The sequence below is a fragment of the Tenrec ecaudatus genome, chromosome 7, assembly GCF_050624435.1.
Source record: "Tenrec ecaudatus isolate mTenEca1 chromosome 7, mTenEca1.hap1, whole genome shotgun sequence".
Taxonomy (NCBI): domain Eukaryota; kingdom Metazoa; phylum Chordata; class Mammalia; order Afrosoricida; family Tenrecidae; genus Tenrec; species Tenrec ecaudatus.
Genome location: NC_134536.1, coordinates 34,084,574 through 34,112,457, shown reverse-complemented (window position 1 = coordinate 34,112,457; position 27,884 = coordinate 34,084,574). Strand labels below are relative to the sequence as shown.

The window sequence follows — 27,884 nt, the reverse complement described above, 5'->3', positions numbered from 1 at the left end:
ATTGGAAGCACCAGTCTCATTACAGTTCAACCTACCAGTTAGGCAATATTTGCCAAAAAGTAAAAAAGAATCCAAAAGTCTAAAGGTTCTCTAAAGCAAGGGAGATTTAAGCTATCATTAACCAGAGAGAGCAATGGTTTTAATGCCCTATAAAAAAGAAAGCTTTGCCTGTAATATGCAATTATATATGATGGCTATTAGTTTCTTTAAAAACATTTTGCCTTAGAGATAATAACTGCTAACCCAATAGACATGAGCCACATTGATCATGACAGCTACATTAACATTTTCACTATAGTAGTTGATAAATAAAAAAGAAATATCGAATAGAAGTATCTCAAATAGAAATATCTCAAATATTTTACAAAGCCTTTCACCTAAGTGAATTCTAGTCACCAGTATTAGTGTGTGCGTGCATGTCTTAGGTAAGAAAAGAGATGCTGTTAAATCCAACTCTAAATATGTGTAAGGGTTCACATACCTTTCAAATGATTTAACATTCATACCTTTCAAATGGTCGATTTAACATTCATACCTTTATCTGGTTATATTAGGTGTTGGGAAGACAAAAAAATAGTCAGAAGGTGGTTTAAAATTAATCCCTGGGGTGTTTTGTTTTGTTCTAATTAAGAGATGTGGTTTTTAAGAAACCACCAGTAGTGGTAATTCCATTGGCTCTAGATGGTGAAACTCGTTGCCCCTGAGTCAAGTCTAACTTACAGCAACCCTATGGGACAGGGCAGAACTGCCTCTGTGGGTTTCTAAGGCCCCAACTCTTGACAGGATTAGAAAGTCTCATCTTTCTCCTTCAGAGTAGCTGGCGGTTGTGAACTGCTGGCCTTGAAACTACTACAACTGCAAAGCCCTTTTCTGATAGGGAAAGGGGGCATTTAATGATGATTCTTACAAATAACACTTCTAACTAGATGCCCATTCGGAAATGTCTGTGTGTGACAGGGACCAGATAGCTGACAGGCTTCTAGATAAAGCCATCTGTAACTGTTTCATCCAGGTACAGTAACAAAATAACCTTTCCACAATGAGACTTTCAGCCAGTGTCTAATTCTACCCCTTTCCCCAAACCCTTGATACTTAGAAACTTAAAGTACCCATAGTCCGCCAGCACATTACATACATTTAAAACATTTAATGCATTCTCTTTTTCTCTAAGTGGATCTACTCACCTCTGCTTTCCCACTATTTGGCACTTTGCAATACACTTCCCCAGTAGATGGGTCATAGGAATCAATATGGGAGCTACAAGGTAGGAATTTTCCACCTATGAAATTTTCCAGAGTCAAAAGGGTCCTGGTTCCAGCCATAATGACAAAAAGTCTGCCTTTCACCTTCGCTGTTCTGTTCTGCTGCCCCAGTGCTTTTCTTCTGTTCTGGAATTGGTCTCCCCCTCTCTTCCAACCCCAGCGCCCTCATTTGCAAATCATTGACCAGTGGAAGTGGGCAGGAAACTACAACTACTCCAGTCTCTAAACTCTGACCTAGGAAGGAGTCTCTTGTCTCACGTCTGCGCGCTCCCACGCATTGTGTGTACCATCGTCCAGTGCATTCGTAGCCCTTTCAGGCTGTCAGAAGGCACCTTGTGTGCATTGGCTCATTGGGCTCCACTCTAAGTGTTTCACTACTTATTTACTGAGTGAAGGTGGTGCGGGGCTGAGCAACATTTTATTCTCTATTCTGTAAGTCCATTCGTTGAAGGTGACTTCATGGCAACTGGCACCTCCATCAACACATTCGATCCACACAGAAGTCGCTATAAAGCAAGCATCACCACTGCATCCTCATCTAGCAGACGCTGGGCTGCAAGAATGTGTCCAAGGTCACATCGATACTGAGTTACTAAAGGGTGAACCACAGTCCCCTTGGTCCCCAAAGCATGCCCTCTCCCTGGATTCAGCCCTGGCCTCTCACCCCACAAAGGCCACTGGAGACAGACGAGAGTGCGCACACAAGTCCTCACACACAGGGCAGTCTCTGTCTAGGTTCTCTAAAGAGCTTGTCAATGACCTTGTCAATCACACCAGTTTTTCCATTCTAAGACCTCGTTGGACGCTAATTAGAAACTAGCTATGATGCTCTGCTTGTCAAAGGACCAACATCCTGGTCTTTTCTTCTCATCCGCTGGAAGCCTTTGCAGCCACTTTGGAAACAGAATGTTTTCTTTAACAAAAACACGTCCTAGGGGAAGGGCTCCATCTCATCCCATCCAGGAAGAAGCAAGAAAATCATCGGCAGATGTTCGACTGGGTTTGGTTTTTTTCCATTTAAAATTGTGACACCTTTCCTCTCCAGTTATTTTTTCATCTTATGTAAATAAAGTCAAGACATGTTGATATGCTTTGTGGGAAACCCTTTTCCAGTTTTTTGGGGTTTTTTTTAAGAAATAGGGTCCACAAAAACAACTCTATACATTCATATATACTTTAATACAATAATCCACCCAGTCAGGGTCCATTCCGGAAAGCCAAAATCATGCTGGTGGTGGTGGTGGTTGGGTGTCACCAAGTCGCCTCTGCCTAACGGCCACTCCAGGCAGGACAGAAGGGGACATCGCCCGCTGCACCGGCCTCACCACTGTTCTTAGGCCGGAGCCCCTTGTTGCAGCCCCTGTGTCAATCCATCTTATGAAGGTCCTCCCTCTTCTTCACTGCCCCTCAACTTTAGCAGGCACGATGCCCTTCTCTAGAGACAGGTCACGTGTTCAAAGAGTGTGTTGGCATTCCCAAGAAAAAGAAATGACTACCTGGACATTAGGAGGTTCCAAGAGCATCCAGGACTACTGAGACATGCCAGACAATCTCACTCACAGCCACCGAGTCAACTCTGACTCAGAGTGACCCTGTCGGGCAGGGTCTAAGAGCTGGCCCCTGCAGGTTGCTGACACTTTCACTCTTTACAGTGTAGAGCCTCAGCCAGCCGCTGGGGGTTTCCAACTGCTCACCTTTCTGCGAGCAGCCTACTCTGTAAGGCGCCACACCGCCTAGCGCAGGGGTTCTCCGCCTTCCTCAGGCCGCGACCCTTTCACACAGTTCCTCCTGTCCTGGTGACCCCAACCATACAGTTATTTTCGTGGCTATTTCACAACTGTCATTTTGCTACTGTTATGAATCGTCATGTAAATCTCATGCAAGGTTTATTTTCATTGTTACAAATAGAACATAGTCAAAGCATAGTGAGTCATCACAAAAAACCATATGTCATTATATATTGTGAAATATATATTTCTAATGACAAGTCAATGAAATTTTGTCTTGAAGCATGGTGTAGCATGGGTTACAGTCTTCATGCTGGGGACTCATAGGTGGGCATATCTGCAGGTGGGTGGACCTGCCTGGAGATGGATGGAGGAGTGGTGTCTAGGTTCCTAAGACCATGGGAAATATATGTTTGCCCCCCCAAAGGGGTCGCACCCACAAGTCGAGAACCACTGACCTAGGTAAGAGTGATGCAAAAAGCAGCCACTGCGTAGAGTGGAACACGAAGGAAAAGCTGAGCTACCGGAAATGAGAGGCTTAAAGATGACTTGAAGATGATCCCCTTTACATCTCCAGGTGGTGCTGGGACATCTAAGGGGCGCGGGGGGAGATGCTGTAGTAGGAGCTGTGGGTTGTGGCTCCGGAGACACTGGCCAGGACTCTGGACAGAGGTGGGCTCTTCTCCCACTCTCTCTCCAGAACCTCCTCTGGCCTCCCACCCGGCCTCCCACCCAAAGAAAGCCAACTAGCAAGAGGGGCGGGGAGGACAGAGGAAGGTCAGCAGAGCTCACTCCTCACACCAGCCCGTGGGCGTGGGCGTGGGCTGGCAGGGGCTGGGCCACATCAGCCCACATGAAGACTTGTGTCACCTGCCCTACAGAGCTCCGCACCGGCCCCGATCATGCGGCCTTCTTTGCTCTGGGAAGCTCACCCTTCCCCCAAGCACCTCAGAAGGCTAAGAAACAATGCTTCATCCTCTGCCTCCAAACCGTATTTGAGGTTTATCTCCCCTACGTTATTAAGAAAAAGGGATATCTGACTAGATAATGGAAGGAAATCATACTATTGATTGAGCTGAATGCGTGCCTATTTATAGCTCTTACTATGCCTAAGGAGTCCAGTGAGAGGACCAAGGGCCACCTGACTGGAGGAGGAAATCACATCCAGGCAGACCCCAGGGAGGAGTGTTCGCCTACCTAAGGGCAGAAAGCTGTGGGACAGGGGCCCATGCAGCTGCTTCTCTGAACCGCCCGCCCGCAGGGATAAACCCAGGCCCGAGCACACCTGCCTAGTCTATTCCGTGGTATCCTGTGCCATCTGCCGGGCAGGCTGAACTTGGTCCCAATTTTCCTTGGGCGGTGATTCTTCCTCCACCACCTTCCTGGACCGCTCAGTGAGTGACGGTGACCCCATGGTGGCCACAGCCGGGGACCTGACTCCAGAACACGTGCTCCGTGGAGCCAGGCCCAGACAGAGCTCCGGGTCTCACTGAGAGTCTGACCAGATCCTGACCAGGTCCTGCTATCCGGAGTCCTCTCTAGACTTGGGGCCACTCTTTCTCTGGTCTGTTTCCCTTGAAGAGACATCAAATCTTGAATCTGGGCCTTGTCACCGAGACCTGACTTCCTGGCCCTCCCTCTGTACCTTACTCTCCTGGCTGATGCCCCTCCCTCTCCACGGCACATTCTTGCCATGCCCCCTTGAACTTACCCAGGAAGGGTGTTCCCAACAGTCACAGACTTGGCAGCACTATGAGACAGTGCTACCCTGTGCACGTGGGGCCCACGAGCCGGCTTGACAGCAGGGAATACGATGTGCTTTGCAGGTGGCGGCTGTGTTGACTGGAGTGAACTGGTCTAAAGCAGGCACTTTACTGGGAAATACAGGCAACCGAGGCAGAAAGGACACACATTCTAGTTGGGGAGAGAGTGGCACACACCAACAGCACGAAGGCACCCCTGGCCGGGACGAGGGCCAGGCAGAAACGAGGCGCCGGGAAGGAGGAGCTCTGTGCAGTGGGATGAAGGAGTCCGAGGGGGAGACTTCAGCTGGGTAAGGCAGGGTGAGGAGAGGCGGAGTCACCAGGTTACCTCTAAGCCCAGAAATACCTGTTCCCCTGCTCCGTCTGCCTCCCAGATTCCTTGGCCAGCTCTCTCCCAGCTAAGTCTGTAAATGCGGGCGATCGCCCTAAGAGCACCCAGCTAACACCAGATGGATCACATCAAATACTGGGAAACTGTACAGCCTCCTCCTTGCAACTGCAACTTATTGCCACAAATTGCTTTTACATGACCTTTCTGGACAGTCTGGTAACTCACAGGATGGCTGGCTCACCCTCAACGCCACTGAGTGGGTGCCGTCTCAATGACCCTAGAGGACAGGGCTGATGTGCCCTGTGGGTTTCTGAGACTGTAACTCTTTACGGGAGTAGAAAGCCTCCTCTTTCTCCCATGCAGCGTTTGGCAGTTAAGAACTGTTGGTTAGCAGCCAACTATGCAAATCATGATGTATGGTCCACTGAAGATCACCTGTTCACCGTCCTGCTGGGAGATCCACACCTTGAAATGGCCAAGAATGAGATCTATAGAAAGGGTTGCTATGAATGAACATCAATTGCATGACAGTGGTTTTTGGAGGCTCATGTAAGGGTCAATTCCAGAGGCTCAGACTGATGTCACCCATCTCAAGAAGTCTGGATGGAGCGTGTGTGCAGGCCCAGAACGCAAGCGTTTAACACTGAAAACAGTACAAAACAGCCAGCTGAGCTTGTCAGGTCAATGGAGAGCTGAGTACCTGCAGGAGCTAAAGGAGCCGTACCCTTTGTCTGCGCAGGGCAGAAGCATGAGCATGCCCAGGTAATGCAGGCGCTGTGCTCTCCCTGTCCTCCGAGGCCTGGTGGGGCGGGAGGCAGCAGTGAGGTCAGCAGGGTCCAAGCAGGGTGAGAGCAAGCAGAGGCTGCGGTGACACGAACATGCTGTCTGGCCCGAACCACAGCGTTGCTATCCAGAGACGTCAGGATGGACATGGGCATTCGGAGAGGGGAGAGCATTTCCCCTGGGGGAATCAGTTGTTACCATTTGCTTTCCCTACACATAGCTTTCACTCTGTCAGCCCAGGGTGTCCTGTGTGCCCATCACGATCCAAGATGAAGCACCCAGGCGTGTCTGTGCCGCACTCCCAGCAGTCTAATGGCCGCCTGTCCACCCCATCCCCTCGCTCGGCCTCCACGTGCTCCCTGCGAGGCGGCAGCACTGCAGCAGCATCACCCACCTCAGACGGGTGCTATGCAAAACGGCCGCTCTGACACCAGGTGGCTTCTGTGGCTGTGTGCTCCCCTCAGGGGAACTGGGGCACATGCCCCTGTGGTCCAGGCATGCAGCTCTCAAGTGAGCCAGCTGGCCTCGCCCAGAAAGAACAGCCACACACTGAAGGCAGGACCCTTAAGAAAAAGTGCATGCACAAGGGACAAGGGTCAAGTGCAAGGGACCTGCGTCCTAGGCCCTGTCTCAAATGAAAACAGACATCACCCAGACACATACCCGTGTCTTAAACTGTCATTTTAAAAGGTGCTAGGGGATCCCAAGTGGGGGGCACCACTAATCTTTTCAAATGTTCAGTTCTCACAACCATTTCTCAGTCCTTTTCCAGTTGGGGAGGCCCAGTGGCTAGTTTTGGCCTGGGTGGGACTGTGGGTGGGAGTGTAGCCTGCTGGGGACGGCCCACGAGACCAAAGAGAACTGCATCAGCAGATGGCAGCGAAAGGAGGTAGAACTGCCAAGTCACTGAATGCAGGGGGTTTGCGATATGGTGATGCTCAGCACAAGTGACAGTATGTCAATCTGCAGCCACAGCATAAACTGGCCTCTGCTGTCATGGGAAGACATAATATAGCAGAGCATCTCATCATTTCTCCTTGCTGCTCTGCCCTGCAGGGGACAGGCCCTGGAGAGTGAGCCCCACCTCTAGGCACCGTTGCAGGCTTCTGAAGGGCAAAGGGCGCCTTTCCGCAAACAAAGACATGGCCGACAGCTTGCATCCTCTCCAACAAGTGCCGTGCACTGGGGTGCTGATAACGCAGGTGTTCTGGGTCAAATGGCCAAGGACAACCAATGACAACACACCGTACCGTGGACCCAGCCTCATCGTGGAAAAGCGTTGTGCAAAGTGAACTACTGAGAAATGACCCCAACAAGACCTTTCACATGAGCACTCACTGCTTCTCAGCTCCCGGGAAGCAGCAATCCGGAAAGCTTCTTGACTTCCTGAATAAGAGCCATTCTGACCAGGGAACAGGCTATTGGACCGATTTTCACTGAAGACTTTAATTGGCCTATATCATTTAAGGTATTTTCAAGAAATTTCCCAGATGGTTGGGATAAAAAAAAGCATGGACCTTTTAACGCGGACTTCTTTGTCCATGCAGGCGATTCCCCAGGAATCAAGCCACACTCTGCATCGTTTATCTCTTCACATGGATGGAGAGCCGGGTGCTGCAGACCACCATTCTGAGAACAAGAAAGGACAGGGGCAGAGAGACTTGTCCAGCTTAAAACACAGGGCCAGCTCTGGCAGAACAGTGATGAGAGAGAGTCCACACTGACACCTGTCAAGGTGCTGGAGTGGCGGGGCAGAGACGGGATCTTTCTATGAAGCCTGGGCCTCAGGGATGACACCCATCCCAGGCTCCCAGAAAGAGACCACCCAGCTCTGGGAGCAGACCTTAGGATGGAAGTGACAGGGGTACCTGAGTGAAGAGACCGCCCAGCTCTGGGAGCAGACCTTAGTGTGGGATACAGAAGGATTTCTCCCAAGCTGTCTCTCCCAAATATAAGCCAAACAGCTGCTTGTGAATGACCATACACTTGGAGGTCATCAGAAGTAGGTCAGGGGTTATTCTCCCTGAGAGCTATCAACCATCTAGAGCAAGCAGTCACCACTGTTTATCCCACAACAAATAGGGCCCACTCCCTTCTGATAAGAATAGCAGTTGTCTGTTTCCTTGTAGGAGACCCCAGAGACGTCAAATCCACCCAAGGATGACTAAGTCGAGGCTGCCATCTTGAATCTCAGATCCGCCCATCTTGTCACATGTATACCCCCAATCCTTCCTCTTCCTATTGCATGCATGTCCCTAGACCACCCCCTCTCATTACTGTTATTACCTATAGCACAGCCCCTTCCTGTGATGTATGTCCTCACCAGTAATTAGGGGGTTTGCATGTCCCCAGAGAATATAAAAAGCCTGGGCTAGCATTAAAGATCTCTCTCCCTCCACATGGACCACCAAGCAGGGCTGAGGTGAGCATGCTACCATGAATCGTGTCTGACTCCATTTATTTCAATACTTCTCTTCTCTCATGCTCTGTATAACTTTACTATGATCTTTACTTATTATTGCTGTACCATTGCGCCTACCGGACCCGTAATGATGTATTAGGGGCTGGCTTCCCCTGATACCTTAGGATGGAAGTGATAGGAGTACCTGAGTGGTGGCGGACTTTTCCGCTACCATCCTCCCCCCATGGAAGACCTAGGGAAGTAGGTGGAGGGGCTGGCTTTAAGCTCGCCGGGCCCTAGGCAGCAGTGCTGCTCCAGACCAGGTCTAAGGAGGCCACCACCCTGCACCACCCATCGCAGAATCCAAGTGAGGCTCGAGACATAGCCACCTTTAAGTAGTAAAATTGTGCTACTTTTAATATTAAAGAACATTGTTTAGGGAGATTATATTTGATCTGTGTTTGGTAAAACACAAGAATTTGTGCGAAAGCAGCCAGAAAACCTTAGGTGAAAAAGACCCCACAAAACCCCCACGTCTAATGTAGCAACTGTGATAGGAAAACCTCATCAGTGTCTGAGAAACAAAACACGCTTTGCTGTTATGCTCAAACTGCTAAGGCATTTTATTAAACGCTTTAAATCTTAAATAGCTCAGTTCCCAACAAACAGCTTCCATTAATTCCCAATTCAGATTTCAAAAGCCTAGTTGTCACATTCTAAGCTCCACACAAAACAGGTTAAATATTAACTACCTCAACAATATACTTTAGTTACTTTTCCTTAAAAAGTACACAGTAAAATTGAAAATCAAGAGAAAATTGTAAACATGTTGTGGTTTCACTAGGGTTCATTTCATGATAATGTGATATCTTCTAATATATTTTTTCTGGCAGCTTCCATAAATCACAGCAAGGGAGATCCAATTCACTAAAATCTCAAAAGAAAAAAAATGTTTTCCTTTCAAATGAAAATGCAATATTAGCCTTTCTTTGCAGTTGGCAACTTAATTTTTTTTTTTTTTGCCGGCGTAATCATTAATTCATCCTTGTAGCTGAGGATAGCGTTTTACTTTTCTCCCATTTAAAAAGTTATCAATTGCACCTTGCGCCTTTCACTGCATCATCACTGGAGTCTTTTGAAAGTTGAGGTTAGCCGTGTCACTGCATGTGGTAACAGACAGGAATTCTGGCCATCATTCTTTGATCTGCAGAGAAACCAACCACAATACACCATGCGTTATAAGTTAACGAATCAGCACAATAGTAACACAGGAAACGGCAGCAAAGGAAAGGCTCCCGGGTGACGTCTCCCCCTGCCCCAGGCATGTCACTTCTCAGACCGAGCATCATCTCACCACTGCCTTCCCCAGAAACTGACCCTCCCTGCACACTATAAAGACTGCCCTGCTGGGTCACACTGGCTGTGGGCGACGACGATGACCATCGCTCGCATGGCCCAGCTGCCCCACGTGTGTAACCACGGAGCTCCGCGCTTCCTGGGGGTCGTCTCATTTCTGAACAGCACCAGACCCTGTGCGGTCAATCCTGACCCGGCCACCCCGCGAAGGTCCCGTCCCCGTGCTCTCTCAGATGAAAGCGCCATGGTGAGTGTGCAGCAGTGCTGCCGGGAACTGGGAGCAAGGTTGCAGCGCGGGCAGTTCAGCACCAGAGCCCCTCCGCTTCGCCTCCAGCCCCTGCTGCCTCCACAGAGGCTTTACGTAAGTGGTGTACACCCCGTGTCCGAGTGTTTTAGAAACTTTGAGGACATTTTACATACTACAGGTGGAACCCAATTCTGAAGCAACTTAGTAGTCTGTGACCAAAGTGCATGCCCATCCGATGACAAGAGTTAAAGTTCACGGACACCACCCTGCCTCTCAGTCTCTGAGAAGAGCGGTGCTCATCGAGGCAGTGGCAAGGACATTCCGCTGGCCTCTGGCTCCGGTGGTGCTGCCGTGATCCAGGCTCAGCGCACCTGACTTTACCCAACAGAGACGTCTCTGACACACGATCCCGACACAAAGTGTGGACTCAGTAGGGATTTTAAAGGAATTATTTTAAATGCACTGAGATAACTACTTAAAGAAAAACAAAAAAGGAAAGCTCTTCTAGTGATAAATTCCTGTTCCTAACTGATTTAAATCCTAAAAGTTGTATTCCATAACTTGGATCCTATCCTTTTTTAAATCATTTTATTGGGGCTCGTACAACGCTTATGACAATCCACACATACATCCACTGTGTCAAACACATTTGTACATTTGTTGCCATCATCTTTCTCAAAACATTTGCTTTCTGCTTTCTTACAGATCTATTTTTCCAACAGATTCCCTTTAATTCTGAGGTGAGAACTGAGTTTAAAAGACTCAAGATATGAAGTTTTAAGACCAAATAGTCTCTTCTTATCAGTCCATTCGTTTCTTAGTATGAACTTTAATGCTGCGTTCTAACGTAACAACTGGGTACACAGTCCTAAAAGCTCAGTTCACCTCACCATGCGTTGCCATAAGGCCGACTCTTAATTCCCGGTGACCCCATCTCTGCCACAGCGCAACTGCCCCCCAGGGCTTCCGATGCCTGCTTTCTCAGAAGCCTTTTGTCCATGGTGCCTCAGCTTGGCCTTGCACCTCCAAACTTTGGGTTAGTAGCAAGCATGTGAACTGCTCACTAAAGGACCCCAGTCGTCGCAATGTGACAAGTAAAGGGGTGGGAGACATGATCACCCCGGGTGTCCAATCAGCAGCGGGGACATACCTCAGTGACTACACCAGCAGCTACCGTGGAACCGCTGTAACGCAGCATGAACCTCCCCAGTTCTTTAAAGTCCTTGTACAGCTCCACGGCAATTGGTCTTTGTGTCTGTAGCTCCACCAACGCGTTCTGGCCCTTAGTCAGTAACCTAGCAAACCAAAGGAGAGCAAGCAGCCCGTCAACCAAAGCAGCCTCTCTGTCACCGAGTCGATTCTGACACACAGCAAGCCTGAATTCAGTGTTCAATGGCACCGGATAAAGACATAGTTCCCGTTTAATAATCAATACAATAACAATTAAAATAATCAATGCAAAAAATAAAGAGAAAAAAAATTAAGTGAAAGATGTGGAGTTTCCTGAGCTAGCTGAATGAAATGTTAAGAAACGGTAGCTGGTTCGCCTATATTTCTATTAGTCTTCCGATCACAGTCTACCCTTCAAAGGCCCCTCAGTCTTGAAATGCTTGAAGCCCCTCCTGCCCAATGCTTTCCAGTTCATTCTCACATCTGTAGAAGATCTGTGCTGGAAAATGGAAAAGTTCTCTTCAGAAGAGTGGCAGGAAGGCTGAATCCTACAAAGAGGTTAGTTGTAACTTAAAAGATAAGTCCAATTCCCTATATCTGGTTCAAGTAAAATTCTAATCGGTGGACATGTACATTAGGAAGTTGTTTTTTTAAAAAAGATAATAATCTCCGGGTACCAAATGACAACTCTGAATCCCTAACACACACCCATTGAAGAGCAGCAATTCTTTAAAATTTCAGGACAAAAGCTACATAGAGAGAGAGTTCAAAATCCATTTGTTGAAACCAGAGGGGGGAGCCTGGGGCATGAACCAGATTATAAAGGGTTTCTTACAAAGCAGAGAAAAAGCACAGGACCTTGTGCACAGACCCCACCCCAAGAGCGTACTTAGGGACAAAACCCAAACAGAGACAGTTTGAAAAAGTTCTCCAATCTATTTCAATGTGCTCTGGAAGCACAGAGAAGAACAACTGTAAACTCCCCTCTCAGGGGACAGGTGGATAGATGATACTAGACAGGGTACTAGAAAATGCACCCAAATTTCGATTTTAAAAGACAGCATCCAATAAATTCACAGATTACTGTTCACTTCGTTTCTGGAAAGTTCAACTTCACACAGCATAACGGTCCAATATGTGCCTCATGACGGACTGGGGCCACATGGTGCTGGTGCAAAAGAGAAGTCATGACTAAGTTACAGAGAAAAGCAGCGGGAAGAGGGGCGGGGACGCTAGCGTGAGAATTGAGAGTTGATGGGACAATGGAATGAGAGATGCCGGGATTTCCGCATGAACTTCTTGAAGGTGCCCTGGAGAGAAGCATGTCCTCGAGCTAGGGCTCTAGGGCAGGCAGGGAAGCAGGATTAGATACGGATGAGCCAAGTCAATTCCAGACGAAGAATTCTCCAAACCCTCGTCTAGGACAAGCAGCCTGGCTTCGCCAACAACATGGCACATTGACTGTGAGCCAACTGACTGGGCTAGAACCCTGGCTCTGTCCCGTGTTTGTGTCCCTGAGACAGAAATGAAGGCTCTCGGAGAAATTCATCCTTGAGTGTCTCACGTGGCAGCTGAGCAGATCAACCAAGCAGAAGCAGCAATGGCAGCAGAGCAGACAGCAGTCTCCCAGGACTGTCAGCTCTGTCTCTCATTTCATGAAAGGATTCGGGGACACTTCACTCCAGAAGCCAAAGGCTCAGGCTAGAGAACTAAAGAAACCTCTTCAAGGAGGAGACCGGGTAGCCTTTCCTCCGTGCCACAGGAGAGACAGGCTCAGAGTCGTGGGAAGAAGGTCTCTTCCACTTGCAGCCAACCCTTTAAGCCACTAACCACCTCCACAGGTGCAAGAGCGGGGGGACACCCAAAGTCTAAACCAGGGGCATTTCTGGGTGGGATTCCCCAAAGGGCCAAAGTGAGGAAAACCCCACAGCTGAAGCCGCCAAGCCAGACTGTGAATAATCTTTAGTGGAATTTGGGTAAGAAACCTGCATTTTGTCACATTTGTCTCTAGCCTCTTGCATTTCATTTTTATTTAGAGAACTTGGTTTCTCAGGAAGCACTTCCTTTTTTCAAAAAGCCTCATCTCTTCTCATGTGAACGGCAACTATCCCCACTCAGCCGGCCTGGCTCTCACAGCCGTCAGAGGAGAGCCAGCAGACAGGCACCACCATTACGTGCAGCTCCCGGGGTCTCCGAGCACCGGGACATACCTTTCCGTGGGGGACGCGAGGGAAAAGAGTGCGTGTGGGTCATGTTCCTCGTGAGGGTGCCTAAGCACAGGAAGGATGCTCCCTGAGGAAACGACAGGAAAGCTAAGGAAGCACTCAGCTGCCACTGGGAAGGTGTGGCTACGTAGAGTGGCAATTCATCCTTCAAAACGTTTCCCAGGATTTAAGTGCACCCCTGCCCCCTTCCCACTTCTGTACCTAGTACTTCAGACACACACAGACATTTGTATTTACAAGTCACCTTCCTACCACCACACACAGCAAACTATCTCTAGCGTTCACATTTAAACAAGAGCTTACAGATTTGTCTGTTTGCTTCAATCTACTCCTTGATTTCTGGAACACGTAATACCGCAAAGTGGCACATTAGCAAATGGGTCTGCTCATGAGGAATGTCCGTAAACTGCTCGTGTTTATGCCCCCCTTAAAGCACTCACATATAAATAAGTAAATAAATTAACACCCACTTAGGCTTCTTCTTGGTGACTTCGCCCGTGGTTTTGTTTAAGATGCTGATCAGTCTTTTAATAACGGCGGGCTCACTGACAGTTTGGTAGTGTAACAGCACCTGGAACAACAAATTGTTAACAATCGCCAAATTCTGTTTATACAACAAACATTAAGACGTGTCAAATCATGTTTCCGGGGCGTCTCCTGGCCCCTCTCTGCTGGCACTGGTCTTGAGTTACGTTAATGGTATTCGAGCTCAGCAGCGTCGGGACTTCTAGTTGCTTCGCCTCTAACACTACTCAACTTGCTAAGGGCTGAGGTCGTGGGAGACAGTTCCAACCTCTGCACTACCCTCGCTGTGTCGCTTGGGAAATCACAAACTTCCTGTCTCTTTTTCCTCCCCGCTTCTGTAAAAGGTGGAGGAGAGCATCTTAGAAACTGGTAGAGATGAAAATAATTTGCATTTAGGACAATGTTGTTGATACTCATAAGGAACAATAAGAAAAATCCTGCGGCGGAGCCCCATTTCTTTCCTATGTCTTGGTCTGCACCTCTACTTCCTCAGGTGTAAAAGAAAGATGCCTTCTGGGGTTGGGATAAGAAATCGAAAGGATTGGGCACTGTGCCAGACTGAGATGTTCACCTAAGGTGAATCATAGAGGAGGGAGAAGATCGTGTTAACATTCCATAGCCATGTGTTCGCTGCTGGGAAATGAGAATAAAATATTAGCAGTAGAGAGGCACAACGGAAGAAAGGACCCCTTTGAAAGCTGCTCCGGGGGCCACGCTTTGTGGAGGCATGATTTACATTTATTATTTAATACACAAGAGGTTAGACAGGCTTTCAGATCAGACAACTGGGTTCAAATCCCGACTCAGCTTCTAGCCTTCTGATCTGGGGCAAGTTCTTTGACAACCCACAACCACCAGCATCACCACCTCAGATGCCTGATCAGTAAAATATGGTCATGTGACAGACGTCAAAGTGAAATGTGCTTATTCTACAGTCCCAAGAATGAATACCTACAACTGAGGGGAGTACTGAAGCCTAGCTAGCCCAGGTTTCTTTTCTCATATATATTAAGCTATGATAAAATTTAATTTACAAACTAGGCACAATAGGAGATGAACAATAATAATAATAAAACAGAACTAAGTAAGTGTTACTTAAATGCAAGTACTTCAACACCACTGCTGATCTCATAACAAGTATGACGACAAGTGATTACAGGCTGGGTATTTATAGGATATAGATATGTTAATGGGTCATGTATAGATCATTGAGATGTTGGACAAAGTAGGTGAGCCAAAGTAGGGGGGTGGAGATTGCATTGTGCTACTTCGAACAGGAACCAAACACTCAAACTCACTGCCATGGAGTCCATGCCAACTCACTGTGACCTTACAGGACAGGGGAGAACTGCTGTGCGCTTCCGAGACTAGAAGAGCGCAGCCTTTCTCTAGTTCGGCAGCTAGTGTTTCCGACTGCCGACCTTATGCTGGCAGCCCAGGTAGCCACCACCGTGCCTTGACAGCTCCTCTGTTAGAGACAGACACAGTAAAGAACTTGTGAAGGGGTTCTTTCTGAAATGCTGGGCTGTAGAAATATTACTCTGTTGTGCTGTAGGGTGCTGCTCCACCCATCTAAAATGCAGAGCTCTGGATTTTTTGATACACACTGGTCTGGGGTGGGGAGGGGCAGTGTTTGGAGAATGGCTAGGATGATGTACTGGATGTGGAATTGTGCGAATCAAATCATCCAGTGTTCTGTAAACTATCGTATGCTGAATCATATGTTAGGCGCTGCAATAAGGGAAGTCAGTATTTTCCTTAAACTAGCAGGCAACCTAGGTTTACGAATATCAAATCATAGAAATATTGTTAACGTCCAATAGAGTCTTCAAATTTTCCTATTAAAAACAGAGCTTTTAATATAGTTTATATATCTACATATCTGTACATGACACTACATATCATGTACACAGAATTTACCATATAAAACAAGGGGAACTTGAATATATGTTCGTGCCATTAGAACCTACTCCCCAAATAGTAAAGGTTTCATTCCTTAAGTTTCTCCTTGATTAAAAAAGTAGTGTTTTCCCCATTAGGAGTGGTCCTTGAATTGAACAGTACAACTTGAAGCTTCTTTTCTGATACAATTTTCCTCTTGGCATTTGTGAATCAAGATTATTCCAGCGGGGTCTCATAAAGCCGCACTGAAAAACTTTCAATTCATGTTTATTTTAAAAAAGCTATAGTTGACAGGAAGACAATATTACTATTCAAAGTAAGTACTGACTTCTTGACCTCTCCACCTCCACCTTGGCAAATACTGTTGTCTGAGTAAAAACCACCTCTTCAGGCTTCACCCTCGCCAGTGAAATCGCTTTCTAAGAATGAGTTCCGCTTACCCATAAGCCATTCATTTGTATTTGTGTATTGTTATGGTTAACAGTGACTGAATTTTGAACATCTAAAAATTAAGTATTTTCAACTATAGGCAGTTTCTGGGTGACAAACTATCAACTTATCCATAGCTATGAATCAACCCTCGCAACGGCTATTAATATTAAAAATTCAAGGTACAGGTTTCGCTTGTAACTTGGGAGCTACCTACTTAACAACTTTATTGGAAAGAGACTTTTGCTCCCTGCTCCCTTGTGAGGATGTCGGAGAAACAGAACAGAATTATAAAAGCATCTTAAAAACATAATTTAATATGCTTCAATTTATATAAAAATAGTTATAAGGAATTATAAGCAATATACATGATTAGAACTTAATTTCAAATAAATGTAAAATTAATTTAAGTGAGCTTATAGATTTATTCCCAAATCTAAAGACTACCACCAGCTTAGAAAAACGTTCCAAGTCCAATGTCATCAATGACTGATTTTTATTTCAAGTCATGTCAAATGGTAGAGATACTCCACTCATACTTCCAAAGCTGGTCTTTCATTCCACTCAGAATAGTTTTATGTTTACACAGAATCTGTACTATTTGAGTTGATCTGAAAAATTTAAAGTCAAATGGGCAAAAACCTTAACAAAATCAAAGTTACAAATGGACAGAAAAAAATTACACATAAAACAAGGAGTTTTTGATATTCACGAGTCCTGTAATGATAGGACAAAGTCTCCCCTACTCACGTCCTGTGCATGTCAAAATGTCACGGGTCCACTAGGGCCTACAGGCCAGCCTCACCGCTGCAGGGGCTGAGTGTGCTGTTCCCGTGTGGAAGCCCCGCATAGACCATCAATACTCGTGGGGGGAGGGAGGGGTGCAATATGTACAGGGGACCTCAAAGCATTTGAGGGAAAATGAAATGAAAAGACAGTGGATTTTGTTATCAAATGTTTGGAATCCCCCTTGTACATATGAAAATTGGCTGACACTCCAACAGTAATGTAGGTTCCACATTTACAGAGCATTCTTAGTTTCTTCATGTGTGCCCCCAAACTTCCTACAAGAATGTATCACTTTTATCACCTGATAATTGGCACATATGCAGTATTAAACAAAGAGAGAGATCTGCTGAGTGGCCATTAAGAACACAATCAAAAGCATCTACTGTTTTCCTTATATGGATTTTATGATCATCAGTCTGTATCCCACTAATGACAAATGGCCTCAATACCTCCTTTTAAGAATTCCTCAGGAACAACAACAAAGTTGCTATCATTTCCAAGTTCTATGTTACTACTTTGTTGGGTTCAAGTAATAATACAATCGAAAAGAACTATAGCATCATTACTAAGAGAAACTTACGATTTTTTAAGGATAAAGCTACTTTGATTTTCTATATACCACCAGAGTAAAGCATTTTGAAACTTACAGGAAATCCTTTCGTGATTGGAATTTCAATATTAAAGATGAGGATCCGGGCCCGGAAGCGAGTGCAAGCTTTAATGGGATCTCTGGGGCCACAAAACACGCAGCCAACACTGAAGCCAAGGAAAAACAGAGCAAAGGGAAGGCAGATGGAAACACATTCATTTCCAATAGGAACCCCTCTCAAACCATTTGCCAAGAAAGGAAAGCAACTAAATAAATTAAGGACTGTTATTAAATGCTCCTTTCTGGGTTAGAAAACCCCAGGGTTGGACCATTAGTTCTCAGTCACTTCTTTCACAGGCCTGATTTCACACAGCAAGTACGCTGGCTGGCTTGCATTCATTCCCATTTCAAGTAGACTGGGTTTTTCTTCTCATTTCTATACCTTCACTGGTGTCTGGGTTTGACCAAGTGAGATTCAAAATTAACACCAATTCTTCGCGTGAGCCGGCGTATAGCCAAGCCCGTGTGCTTTCTGAGGCCACTATCTAAATCCATGGTTGCCCACACTCATCTTCACACTCACTTGATTTTGATGATATCCATCCCAACCAACGTGAGGCTAACATGGTCTCCGGCTGCCGCCCAATCGACAGGTTCGTCGTGCAGGGTGATTCCTGCAAGTGAGTAAGAACCAAAGCACAGAGTGAAACACCTCCTGCCAAATCATAACAACCCTGACAGTTTGGCTGATTTGTGCTTCATCAGTCGCTACTCATCATTTTCAGTATGAATGGATTGAGAGTGAGAAGTCTAACTGTGCGCACTGAGGACAGACGCTTCCTCTAGACTTGACTCGTCCAGCACATACCCCACACAGAAAAGGACTGGCCTCTGTCCATCAAAGGCTGATTTTTGCTTATTTAATGCAGATTTTTATACTCATTTACTCAAGAGATAAAGTCATTGAAAACAAATGCCTTGTTATCAAGGCAATTCTGACTCACAGTGCCCCTCTAGGACGGGGTGTGCCCCAGGTTTATGGACACAGATGCCACATTTTTCCCCCATGCATTGACTGCTGAGTCCAAACTGCTGGTCTTTCAGTTAGCAGCCAGGAGCTTACCCGCCAAATCACCAGGTGCTTATAGTCACCAGGTGCTTATAGTCACCAGGTGCTTATAGTCACCAGGTGCTTATAGTAGGTGCAGGGCATAATGGTACCATTTCAATGATGGTTAGGGACACCTAGTAATACTTTGGTTTCCTGCATTTTGCTTTCAGAACAGCACCAAAATGATGGCCGGCAGGGATTCACCTAAGTCATCCGGGGAATCAGTGCTCAGTCATTGCTGCACATGATCCTCATCAGCCCCTTCGACTATTCCTGGCTCAATGAAGTCTTCCCTGAAAGGGGTATGAAGACTGGTCTAAAAAAAGCATCTATTTTTTGAAACCGTGAAAATAAAATTTCATTTCCTTCATTGCATATGCGGACACTAGCCAGAGGTGGTCCTGACAAGCAATGCCAGAGGACCCCACTCAGCCACTCCCTACAGAAACTTCACAAGTGAGCCCACCTTTTCTACACGAGAAACAGCATCTCTGTTGGAAGGCGAGCCTCTGGATGAAGACAGTGTGTAGGCATCCACTGTGCAGGTCTTATTTAACATGTGTTTGGTAAATCATGACCTACCCATATGGTTCGGAAGACACTCATATTTGTATGCAGCATATTCTTAAGCTGAGGGCTCGAGGAGAGTGGAAGAGCTCCAAGAAATGGTTGTGGAGGCACAAGGGAGCCAATTGGGAAGATCTGAGAAATTTCGGATCAGAGACTAATTCTTGCCTGCCACATTATTAACAAAGAAAATCTTAAGCCAAAACAACTTTCAACTTTTACAAGAAGTATCATAATTATCCATCACGTGAAAACACAAAACGGAGGGCTGGGACATCCTTGCTAATATCCTTACTCAGCTTTACATTTAGGCCTCACGATGGGACCTACGCTGGTATGAAATCGCTTATCGTCAACAAATGTACTGTGACAGTGAGCACACTGGCTCAGCCTAAACGTACAATAACATCAATAAACTAACCCTGAACTATACCTTAGAAGAACAGAAGGAAAAACGCTGAATTTATTCTTATCTCAATAGGCCGAGCTTTCACTTAGGTGTTACAGAGAATATTGCTTATAGCTAAAATAGAGCGGCAGTTCTACTTTGAGGGCAAAGGCTTTGTTAGAAAGCAGATCCACGTACATAAGGAATTATGCACCTTTAATCAATGCGTAAGTGTAAGGCCAAATGATCCAGACAAAAAGGACTGTGACAGTGTCACATGAACATTAGGTCTACGTTCAAGGTCAGAGATGGCGCAGCTTTACAATAGTTCAATTTCTCTTTGCAAATGAGGTTTTCCTGAATTTGCATATTTGCACACTGATCTCTTCCAGCATTTTTTGGGGGCGGTGGGGTAAGGATATAAACATGACCCGGGCTGTTAACTTGCTATAGGTCTGAAATATGTATGACACAACAAGAAGGTAGCAGTCAGCTCCGCCAGTTTCTCTTCAATGTCAGGCTACATTTAGAGAGGCTTTCTGCTCCGCATTAAGGTTGTGAACGGCTCTGTCAGGGGTCTCCACCATTGGTCAAATCCTCACCAGACTGCTTCAACTGAATGACGTCAACAAAGAAAACGTCACCACAATTAGCATACTACATGTACACACACACACACACACACACACACACACACACACAAACACACAGTCACCACAGGAAAAAATCGTTTAATGTTTTCACATTTTTATCTTCAACAGTTAGTATCACTTTGACAGGTACAGTTTCAGTAAGAGTCAGTAACTAAACTACTTCAAATAAGCTCTTGACTTAACTTAGAAAGTTAAGGGGATACCTTTTGCCGTACAAGTTTCATTAGGAGGCATTGCCAGTAGCCGGTCACCAGTCTGGATATAACCAGCTTCAATTTTGCCAGTTACGCAGAATCCTGATCCTTGATCTGCAAAACATGCCAAAATCTCACTAAAAATTCATACAGCCACACTATCTGATAACTCGTACTCTCTCCTGGCTATACTTATTCTACTGGTATTTACATGTTCAGAGTTTAGTGGACATTAAGCAATGATCATTGCTGATTTTTAACATACCTATAGATAAGGTACCACATTTTCTTGAAAATGAAAATATCACTATTAAAAAAAGGAGATTTATATCTTACTTGAATGCATACAAAGTGATAGACACTAGAGATAGAGGTGAGGCTGTAAACCCCTGTCCTTAAGGAGTTTACACCAGTGAAGAGAATGCTCAGGCCATAGCCTTTGAAAGAGTAGGAACCAGAGTTTGCTTGGTGGGCTACGGATGGGTCGGAAAAAGACGCTGCTGAACCGGAGAGCTGCTCATCCGCAAGCACAGCGTCAAAGGGAATGAGGCTGGGGGAGCCAAAGATGACACCAGGAGCCTGTTAAATAATGGAAGTCAGTAGAGAACTGTGGACAGAGAAGTGACAGGGCTCTTTCCCATGTTCGAGCAATGTGAAGGATAACTATAAGGATTTAGAAGGAAGGCATGGGGCAGCGTGGTACGGGCTCTGAAGGGTAATGACCAAGAGACATCCGAGACAATGGTGCCACCAACTGAGAATGGAAAAGAAGAGACAAGATCGAGTCCGGCCTGAGCTCTGAGGCCAAGCTGTGGAGAACATGCGCTGCAGGGGGCAGCAGTCTCCCACAATGGGAGGTACCCGGGAGCAGGCACACCCCTGTGGGGGTGGATGTCCATCAACAGGCTGACACGTGTTGGGAGAGTGGCACAGGTGTGGAGAAGCAGAAAGGCACGGGAGGTAGAGAACCTCACGCATGTCCAAAAAGGAGCCTGTGGAGGGGAGCGGAGGGCTGCAGCCATTCAGCCTGATGATGGTCGGAGAGAATACAGCCCCCAGAGAAGAGACATAGAGAAAGTGGGTCACGGACTCCAAAGGAGAATGTTTTAGGGTGAGAGTGGCCAACAGCACCAGGAGTAATGCCAGGATCCAGATGAGGAGGGCGTCAAGAAACCATTGAGTGCCCTGCGTAGGAACCTCAGAAGAAAAGCAGAAGTAAAGAAGCCGATCAAAAAGAGAACAGGAAGTGAGAGAAGAGTCAGAAAGCATCGCTAGTGAAAAGTAAATCAAGCCTGGCTTGTATTTTAAGTAGCTAACATGCATTTTGGAAACTCTACCATATTTCTTCTACCAGAAGGCTTGATGCTAATAACATGTACATGTCAATTTCATTGCATGATTTTTTTTTCTTTTTCTGAAAAGTTTTTTTAAATCATTTTTATTGGGTACTTGTACAACTCATCACAATCCACACATATATCCATTGTGTCAAGCACATTTGTACATTTGTTGCCATCATCATTCTCAAAATATTTGCTTTCTACTTGAGCCTTTGGTATCAGCTCATTTTCCCCTCCCTCCCTACACCCTTCCCTCATGAACTCTTGATAATTTATAAATTATTATTATTTTGTCGTATCTTACACTGTCCAACGTCTCCCTTCATTCACTTTCCTGTTGTTTGCCTCCCAGGGAGGGAGTTATATGTAGATCATTGTGACTGGTCCCCCTTTTCCCCCCACTTTCCCCTTACCCTCCTGGTATTGCTACTCTCATTATTGGTCCTGTGGGCTTTATTTGCCCTGGATTCCCTGTGTTTCCAGCTCTTATCTGTACCAGTGTACATCTTCTGGTCTAGCTGGATTTGTAAGCTGGAACTGGGATCATGAAAGTGGGGAAGGAAGCATTAAAGAACTAGAGGAAAGTTGTGTGTTTTATCGGTGCTGTACAGCACCCTGACTGGCTCATCTCCTCCCCATGACCCTTCTGTAAGGGGATGTCCAGTTGCCTACAGATGGGCTTTGGATCTCCACTCTGCACTCCCCCTCATTCACAATGATATGACTTTTTGTTCTTTGATGCCTGATACCTGATCCTATCGACACCTTGTGATCACACAAGCTGGTGTACTTCGGACATGTGGGCTTTGTTGCTTCTGAGCTAGATGACTGCTTGTTTACCTTCAAGCCTTTAAGACCCCAGATGCTATATCTTTTTTTTTTCCTTTGAGTGAGTGAGTGACTGAGTGAGTGTGTGAGAGAGTGAGTGAGTGAGAGAGTGAGAGAGAGTGTGAGTGACTGAGTGAGTGAGTGAATGAGAGTGAGGTGGTGAGTGAGTGAGTGAGTGAGTGAGTGAGTGAGTGAGTGAGTGAGCAGTCAGTCAGTCAGTCAGTCCAGACGCTATATCTTTTGATAGCTGGGCACCATCAGCATTCTTCAACACATTTGCTTATGCACATTGTCTTCAGCAATCGTGTCGGGAAGGTGAGCATCATGGAATGCCAGTTTAATAGAACAAAATGGTCTTGCATTGAGGAAGTACTTGAGTGGAGGTCCAATGTCCATCTGTTGCTTTAATACTAAACCTATAAATATATGCATAGATCTATTTTCCCATCATCATATATAAATATATTTACATATGTACAAGGCTGTATTTAGAACTCTATAAATGCCCTTTACCTCCTAGTTCTTTCCTCTATTTCCTTTTACTTTCCGCTTGTCCCACTATCAAGCTCAGCCTTCAGTTGGTTTTCAGTAATTCTTCTCGGTTATATTGCCCTTGATCAATCAATCCCTCAGGCCCCTTACACCCTCCTTGCCACTGATTTTTGATCACTTGTTGTTCCCAGTCTCTGGGTTGTTTAACACCACTTCCTTTCCCCACTTCCTCCTCTCCCATGTCCCCCTGGAACCATCAGCCCTATTGTTTTCTCCTCCAGATTGTTTATCCAGCCTACTTTATCGAGATAGACCTGCAGATAATAATATGCACAAAAAAGTAAGACAGAGCAAATCAAAGCGACAAAAGAAAGCAAAACAACAACAAAACCAATGACAAAAAAGAAAAGCCTGTAAGTAGTTCAAGGTCTGTTTGTTGACCCTTAGTGTTTTCCAGTGAAGTCTGATAGGGTGCCACGCCCTTGCCACAAAGTCTATTTTTGGTATTCCCTGGTGACTTCCTTGCTCCCCTTGCTGTTCTGTTGCACACCCTTAGTGTTTTGCCTCGGTGTGGTAGAGTCAGATCGGGCGTTATTCCCACACTTTGTCTGCAGTATTGTCCCATGTAGGGCTACGGGTCAGTGAGAGATGTCATGTCCCACAGTGGGGCCGGCCATATGGTCCTCTCTGTGCATTGGCTGGTCTGAGTGGGGACATCATCCTCAAGGCTTGATGGGCCAGGATGTGCTCCACTCTCTCTTCCTCCCGCTTCATTTGTTGCCCTGTGCTCTGATCAGACATGTCCCTCTCCCTGAAATGTAGCTTCAGTGCTTTCCTCTGAAGTCAGTTCTTCTGGGGGGAGGGGCGGCTATCCACATAGTTGGAATTGGGCCACCCCTCAACGCATGATTGCTGCATAGCACCTTCACTCACTCATCTACTATTCATTTAATACATGGGTATTGTGTGTCAAACACTGGGCTCAATCCTTCAGCTATAGATATGAAGAGCCAGTACCTGCTCTTAAGGAGTTTTTAACCTATGTGCAATAAGCAGACAATACAGAAACCTTTATTACACTGAAGAAAAATTCAGAGGGTAACAAGAAAATAGAGGATATACCTCAAGGCATATCAGAAACTGAAAGAGGCAGCCCTACCCTGTCCTATAGGGTCACTTGCTATGAGCTGAAATTGATCCAACAGCTGTGAGTTTGGGTTTTTTGAGCAGACACAACACTAAGCTAAGGCCTGGAGGAACGCTGGAGGAAGAAGCGTTTTTAGCTCCTGCCTCCAACAGGCTTGCCTCATAAGTTTCCAGCTGTGCGTGGCTCCACTACTGACTAATGACCAGCAGTGCATGATTCCTTCAGTGGACAGATTCCCCTGGCAATCCACCAGGTGACCTTGCAGCTTCAGTCTGTTTCTGCAGTTTCAGTAAGACCTTGCAATGCCCTCTCCCGAATGGCCAAGATCGAACCCCCGAGAGGGTAGGCTATGTCAGCCACAGGTAGACTGACTGCCCCTAACTGAACATGTGTGCAGGTACACTACACACAGTCAAGTAAAGAGTAATCAGGGAGGTAAGACTTCCAGAACCCAAACACAGGACTGAGCAGTGTTCAACTGATCACACTCAGAATGATGAGGCCTCATGCTCACTGGTGGCATTGGGAAGCAACTCCAAAAGAGTTGCCGTGGCAATGGTGCTCACCGCCCAGGAGGTAAGGCTAGTGTAGACCAAGCTTACACCCCAAAGGATCAGTGTTAATTGCAGGTAACTGAACTGCCAACCAGACAAAGTACAACACGCCTTAAAATTTAAGGGGAAAAAGAAACGTCTAGACCCTTAACTAGATGGTTCAGAATTCAATAAAAATTACAGGACATGAAACAGGAATATGTGACTTTAACAGGGGAGAAAAACTTAGTCAACAGAAAGAGGCCCAGCGCTGATGGAATTACAGACACGGACAACACAATAGCTATTCTAAGACTTCTAAGATTGCTGGAGCACTGAAGGGAAGACCTGGGGATGCAGAGTAAGGAACGCAATAGGACACTCACAAAAGACCCAAATAACTTTCGTTGATGAAAGTGCCCGAAATTCAAACAGACCAGACAGGATGCAGAGCATTACATATTGCACTCTCAGAAAGCAATAAAAAATAGAAGAAACAGTGGTCAGAATTTCCAAGCTCTAATACCGCTAGATCCGAAAATCTCCACCACTCCCAGAAACATAAACAAAAGAAAATCAAGCCACGATACATTAAACATCTCACACCTGACACCAGGGAGAACAAGAAAAAATTAGACAAAGTCAGGGAAGAGGTACATTATGTTCCCAGGAGTAAAAATTCAAAATATCACAGACTTCTCAGACAGTGAGTATGCTTAAAAAAAATAAACAAATCGTGTAAATTCTTAAAGGGGATAAAAAGAAAATCAACTTAGAATCTTAAGCCCAGAAAAAAAAAATATGGTTCAGCGCGATTTTGTATTAAGGATATTTTATTGCAAACATTTTGACCAACTTGTCATGCACTGAGTGGGGATTAAGACAGTGTGGTTAAAACATAGTGCACGACTGATCTAATTTTGTTGGCGAATAAGGAAACTGAAACAATCTACTGGAAGAAAAATGTGACTAGAAACATAAAAGGCATTATAGGTCTGAAAGACAACACTTACCTTTGAAAACATCCGAGACGCACAACCTAAAAGGTTTGTCAATGGACCGTTGAGGAGGCTTGAAGGAATCTGCAGGGGGGTGGTGGGGGTAATAACAAGCTGATTGTCATTTACACAATACTTCACAATTTACTAAATGTTTTCACTGTTTCTCATTTCATTTCAACAGAAGACTCGTTAGTTAACTGTCATATGTCACTGAATCCATTCTAATTCATTGTGACTGTACAGAAGGCTGCTTGCTCCTTTTATAGGCGCAGAATCACAGGTCTCTTCTCCCCTGCAGCTGCTGGACACTTGGAAGCATTAGTCATTTTGTCACAAGACAGGCATGGCCTGATTAAATAAATTAATAAAGCTGAATATCAGATCGTTTAAATGTAATGTCTGATTTCAAGGCTAATAAACCCAGCTTCTTATGCTTGCTCATAAACATTCCCATGTTCTAAGAAGAACTGCATAATTTATGCCAACTAATACGGCATTAAAATTAACAAGGCAGAATTACTTACCAATTTGCTCTACTAGGCACAGTCCTTTATACCACCGGGTGAGTTCACCTGATTGGGATCGCGTTACGAGGTTTTCACCACTAAGGCCACTTGTAGGTATGAATGCTACATCACTCTCCTATTGGAAACAGATCAAAGTATGAAATGTAATACAACTTGAAAGGAGAAAAGTAGTGCAGATGTTTACCATGACCACAACTGCATCCAGTGATTCCCTAACAATACGCTTTAACAAACAGAACTACTACCCTAAAAGTTATCTGATGCAATAGTTTGCATTTTGATTTTGTGAAACAGCTTCAAATTTGTTCAGAAAGATTCAAGCATTTTCAACTGATGAGAGAGATATGTGTCATGTTTTTTGCTGGGAGGAATGCCACTTTCGTCTGTAACTTTGTTGAAACTGTACCAATTTAATAGGTAGGGGAAAAAAACCCTTCACTTATATTAAATCCAAGTCAACTTAGACAATTTTCTAAGGTAAGATCATCCAAATCATAAAATGTCTACTACATGAAGTCAAAGAGAAATTTTAAAAATTAAACAAAGAAAAGACAACACTTTCAGGGCACTCATTTGTTTCTCTCTTTTGAGGGGCTGTCAAAAAGTTCAGGGTAAAATGGAAAAAAGAGGTAGTGGAATTTTTTCACAAATTTGTTGAAGGCCCTTCAGGTGTAGGATGACACTAAAGAAAGTAATAATCAAATTCAAAATCTTACCTTAAAACCTGCTTGCTTCAGAAAATGCCCCAGCTTTCCAGTAATCTCTTGAAACCTTTCTTGCTGCCAATTAACCTGATAACAAACCAATTTTTTTTAAACTTTACTTCAAAATATACTACATACAAAATTTACATTTCTGCAACAAATCATAAAGTATCAAAACTATGTAAAATACAAAATGATATTTATTGAAATTACAATTCAGAAAATCAAATCTTAATACAGGACATGATGCAATGGTACACTCTGTTGCAGCAGAAGGCCTGAAATCAGACTCCCACATGTATAGAAAATGGCCTCTGCTGTAACAGAGTGTACCATTCCATCACATCATTTATTAACTAAGTGACTTCAAGTTTGTCAGTGGGGGAAAAAGCAAATAATTGTACTAAATTGTGCTTGGGTGTACTGTTAGAATAAAATTAAGTTATTAGAATTGCCACACTCAAAAGAAATAGTGCAGACTAAACATGCACTTTAGACAAGAAGATGCATGCTGCAGGATTTGAGGAGAAGAGTACAAATGTTTGCAGCCAGCTCTGAAATGCATCCCCTTATAGAGAGCTAAAAGGGATAGATAGAGAAGTAAATAGGTCAGTAACCAAGCAAAATATCACGAGTAAAACTGACATGGTGAGTTTAACATGGGCCTTTACTAAAATAGCCTTTATTTGTGCTTAAAAATATCTAAACTAAAATGTTTTGGGAAAGCTGGAAGTGTGCAAAATAGTATCATAAATGAATATCAAATGTCAGTGAATAATTTATATGGTCCCAGGGCAATAAAATTACTGAGCTAATACACGAAATCACAAAGGAAATATTGTAATGTTGAATATATATGAGAAACATAAATAAAATTAAAAGTCAAATAGCTGAGAAAAT

At 45.1% G+C, this 27,884-nt stretch overlaps 2 protein-coding genes across 4 annotated transcripts in view; both read right to left on the bottom strand.

Annotated features, from left to right (window-relative positions):
- ALDH8A1 (aldehyde dehydrogenase 8 family member A1) overlaps positions 1 to 1,548 on the bottom strand; it is a 35,305-nt gene extending 33,757 nt beyond the window's left edge. The window contains exon 1 of the mRNA XM_075554507.1: positions 1,185 to 1,548. Within this exon, the coding sequence (XP_075410622.1) occupies positions 1,185 to 1,322 (138 nt within the window). The 5' untranslated portion in view covers positions 1,323 to 1,548. The remainder of the gene's footprint in view (positions 1 to 1,184) is intronic.
- Positions 1,549 to 8,859: 7,311 nt separating this feature from the next.
- Positions 8,860 to 27,884, bottom strand: part of HBS1L (HBS1 like translational GTPase) — an 84,892-nt gene continuing 65,867 nt past the window's right edge. For all 3 annotated transcript variants that reach the window (XM_075554505.1, XM_075554504.1, XM_075554503.1), the window contains exons 10-18: positions 26,997 to 27,071; positions 26,278 to 26,395; positions 25,766 to 25,834; positions 20,422 to 20,526; positions 18,083 to 18,173; positions 17,558 to 17,666; positions 13,736 to 13,836; positions 11,021 to 11,165; positions 8,860 to 9,471 (exon numbers count right to left, since the gene is read on the bottom strand). In XM_075554505.1, the coding sequence (XP_075410620.1) occupies positions 9,460 to 9,471; positions 11,021 to 11,165; positions 13,736 to 13,836; positions 17,558 to 17,666; positions 18,083 to 18,173; positions 20,422 to 20,526; positions 25,766 to 25,834; positions 26,278 to 26,395; positions 26,997 to 27,071 (825 nt within the window). In that variant the 3' untranslated portion in view covers positions 8,860 to 9,459. The remainder of the gene's footprint in view (positions 9,472 to 11,020; positions 11,166 to 13,735; positions 13,837 to 17,557; positions 17,667 to 18,082; positions 18,174 to 20,421; positions 20,527 to 25,765; positions 25,835 to 26,277; positions 26,396 to 26,996; positions 27,072 to 27,884) is intronic.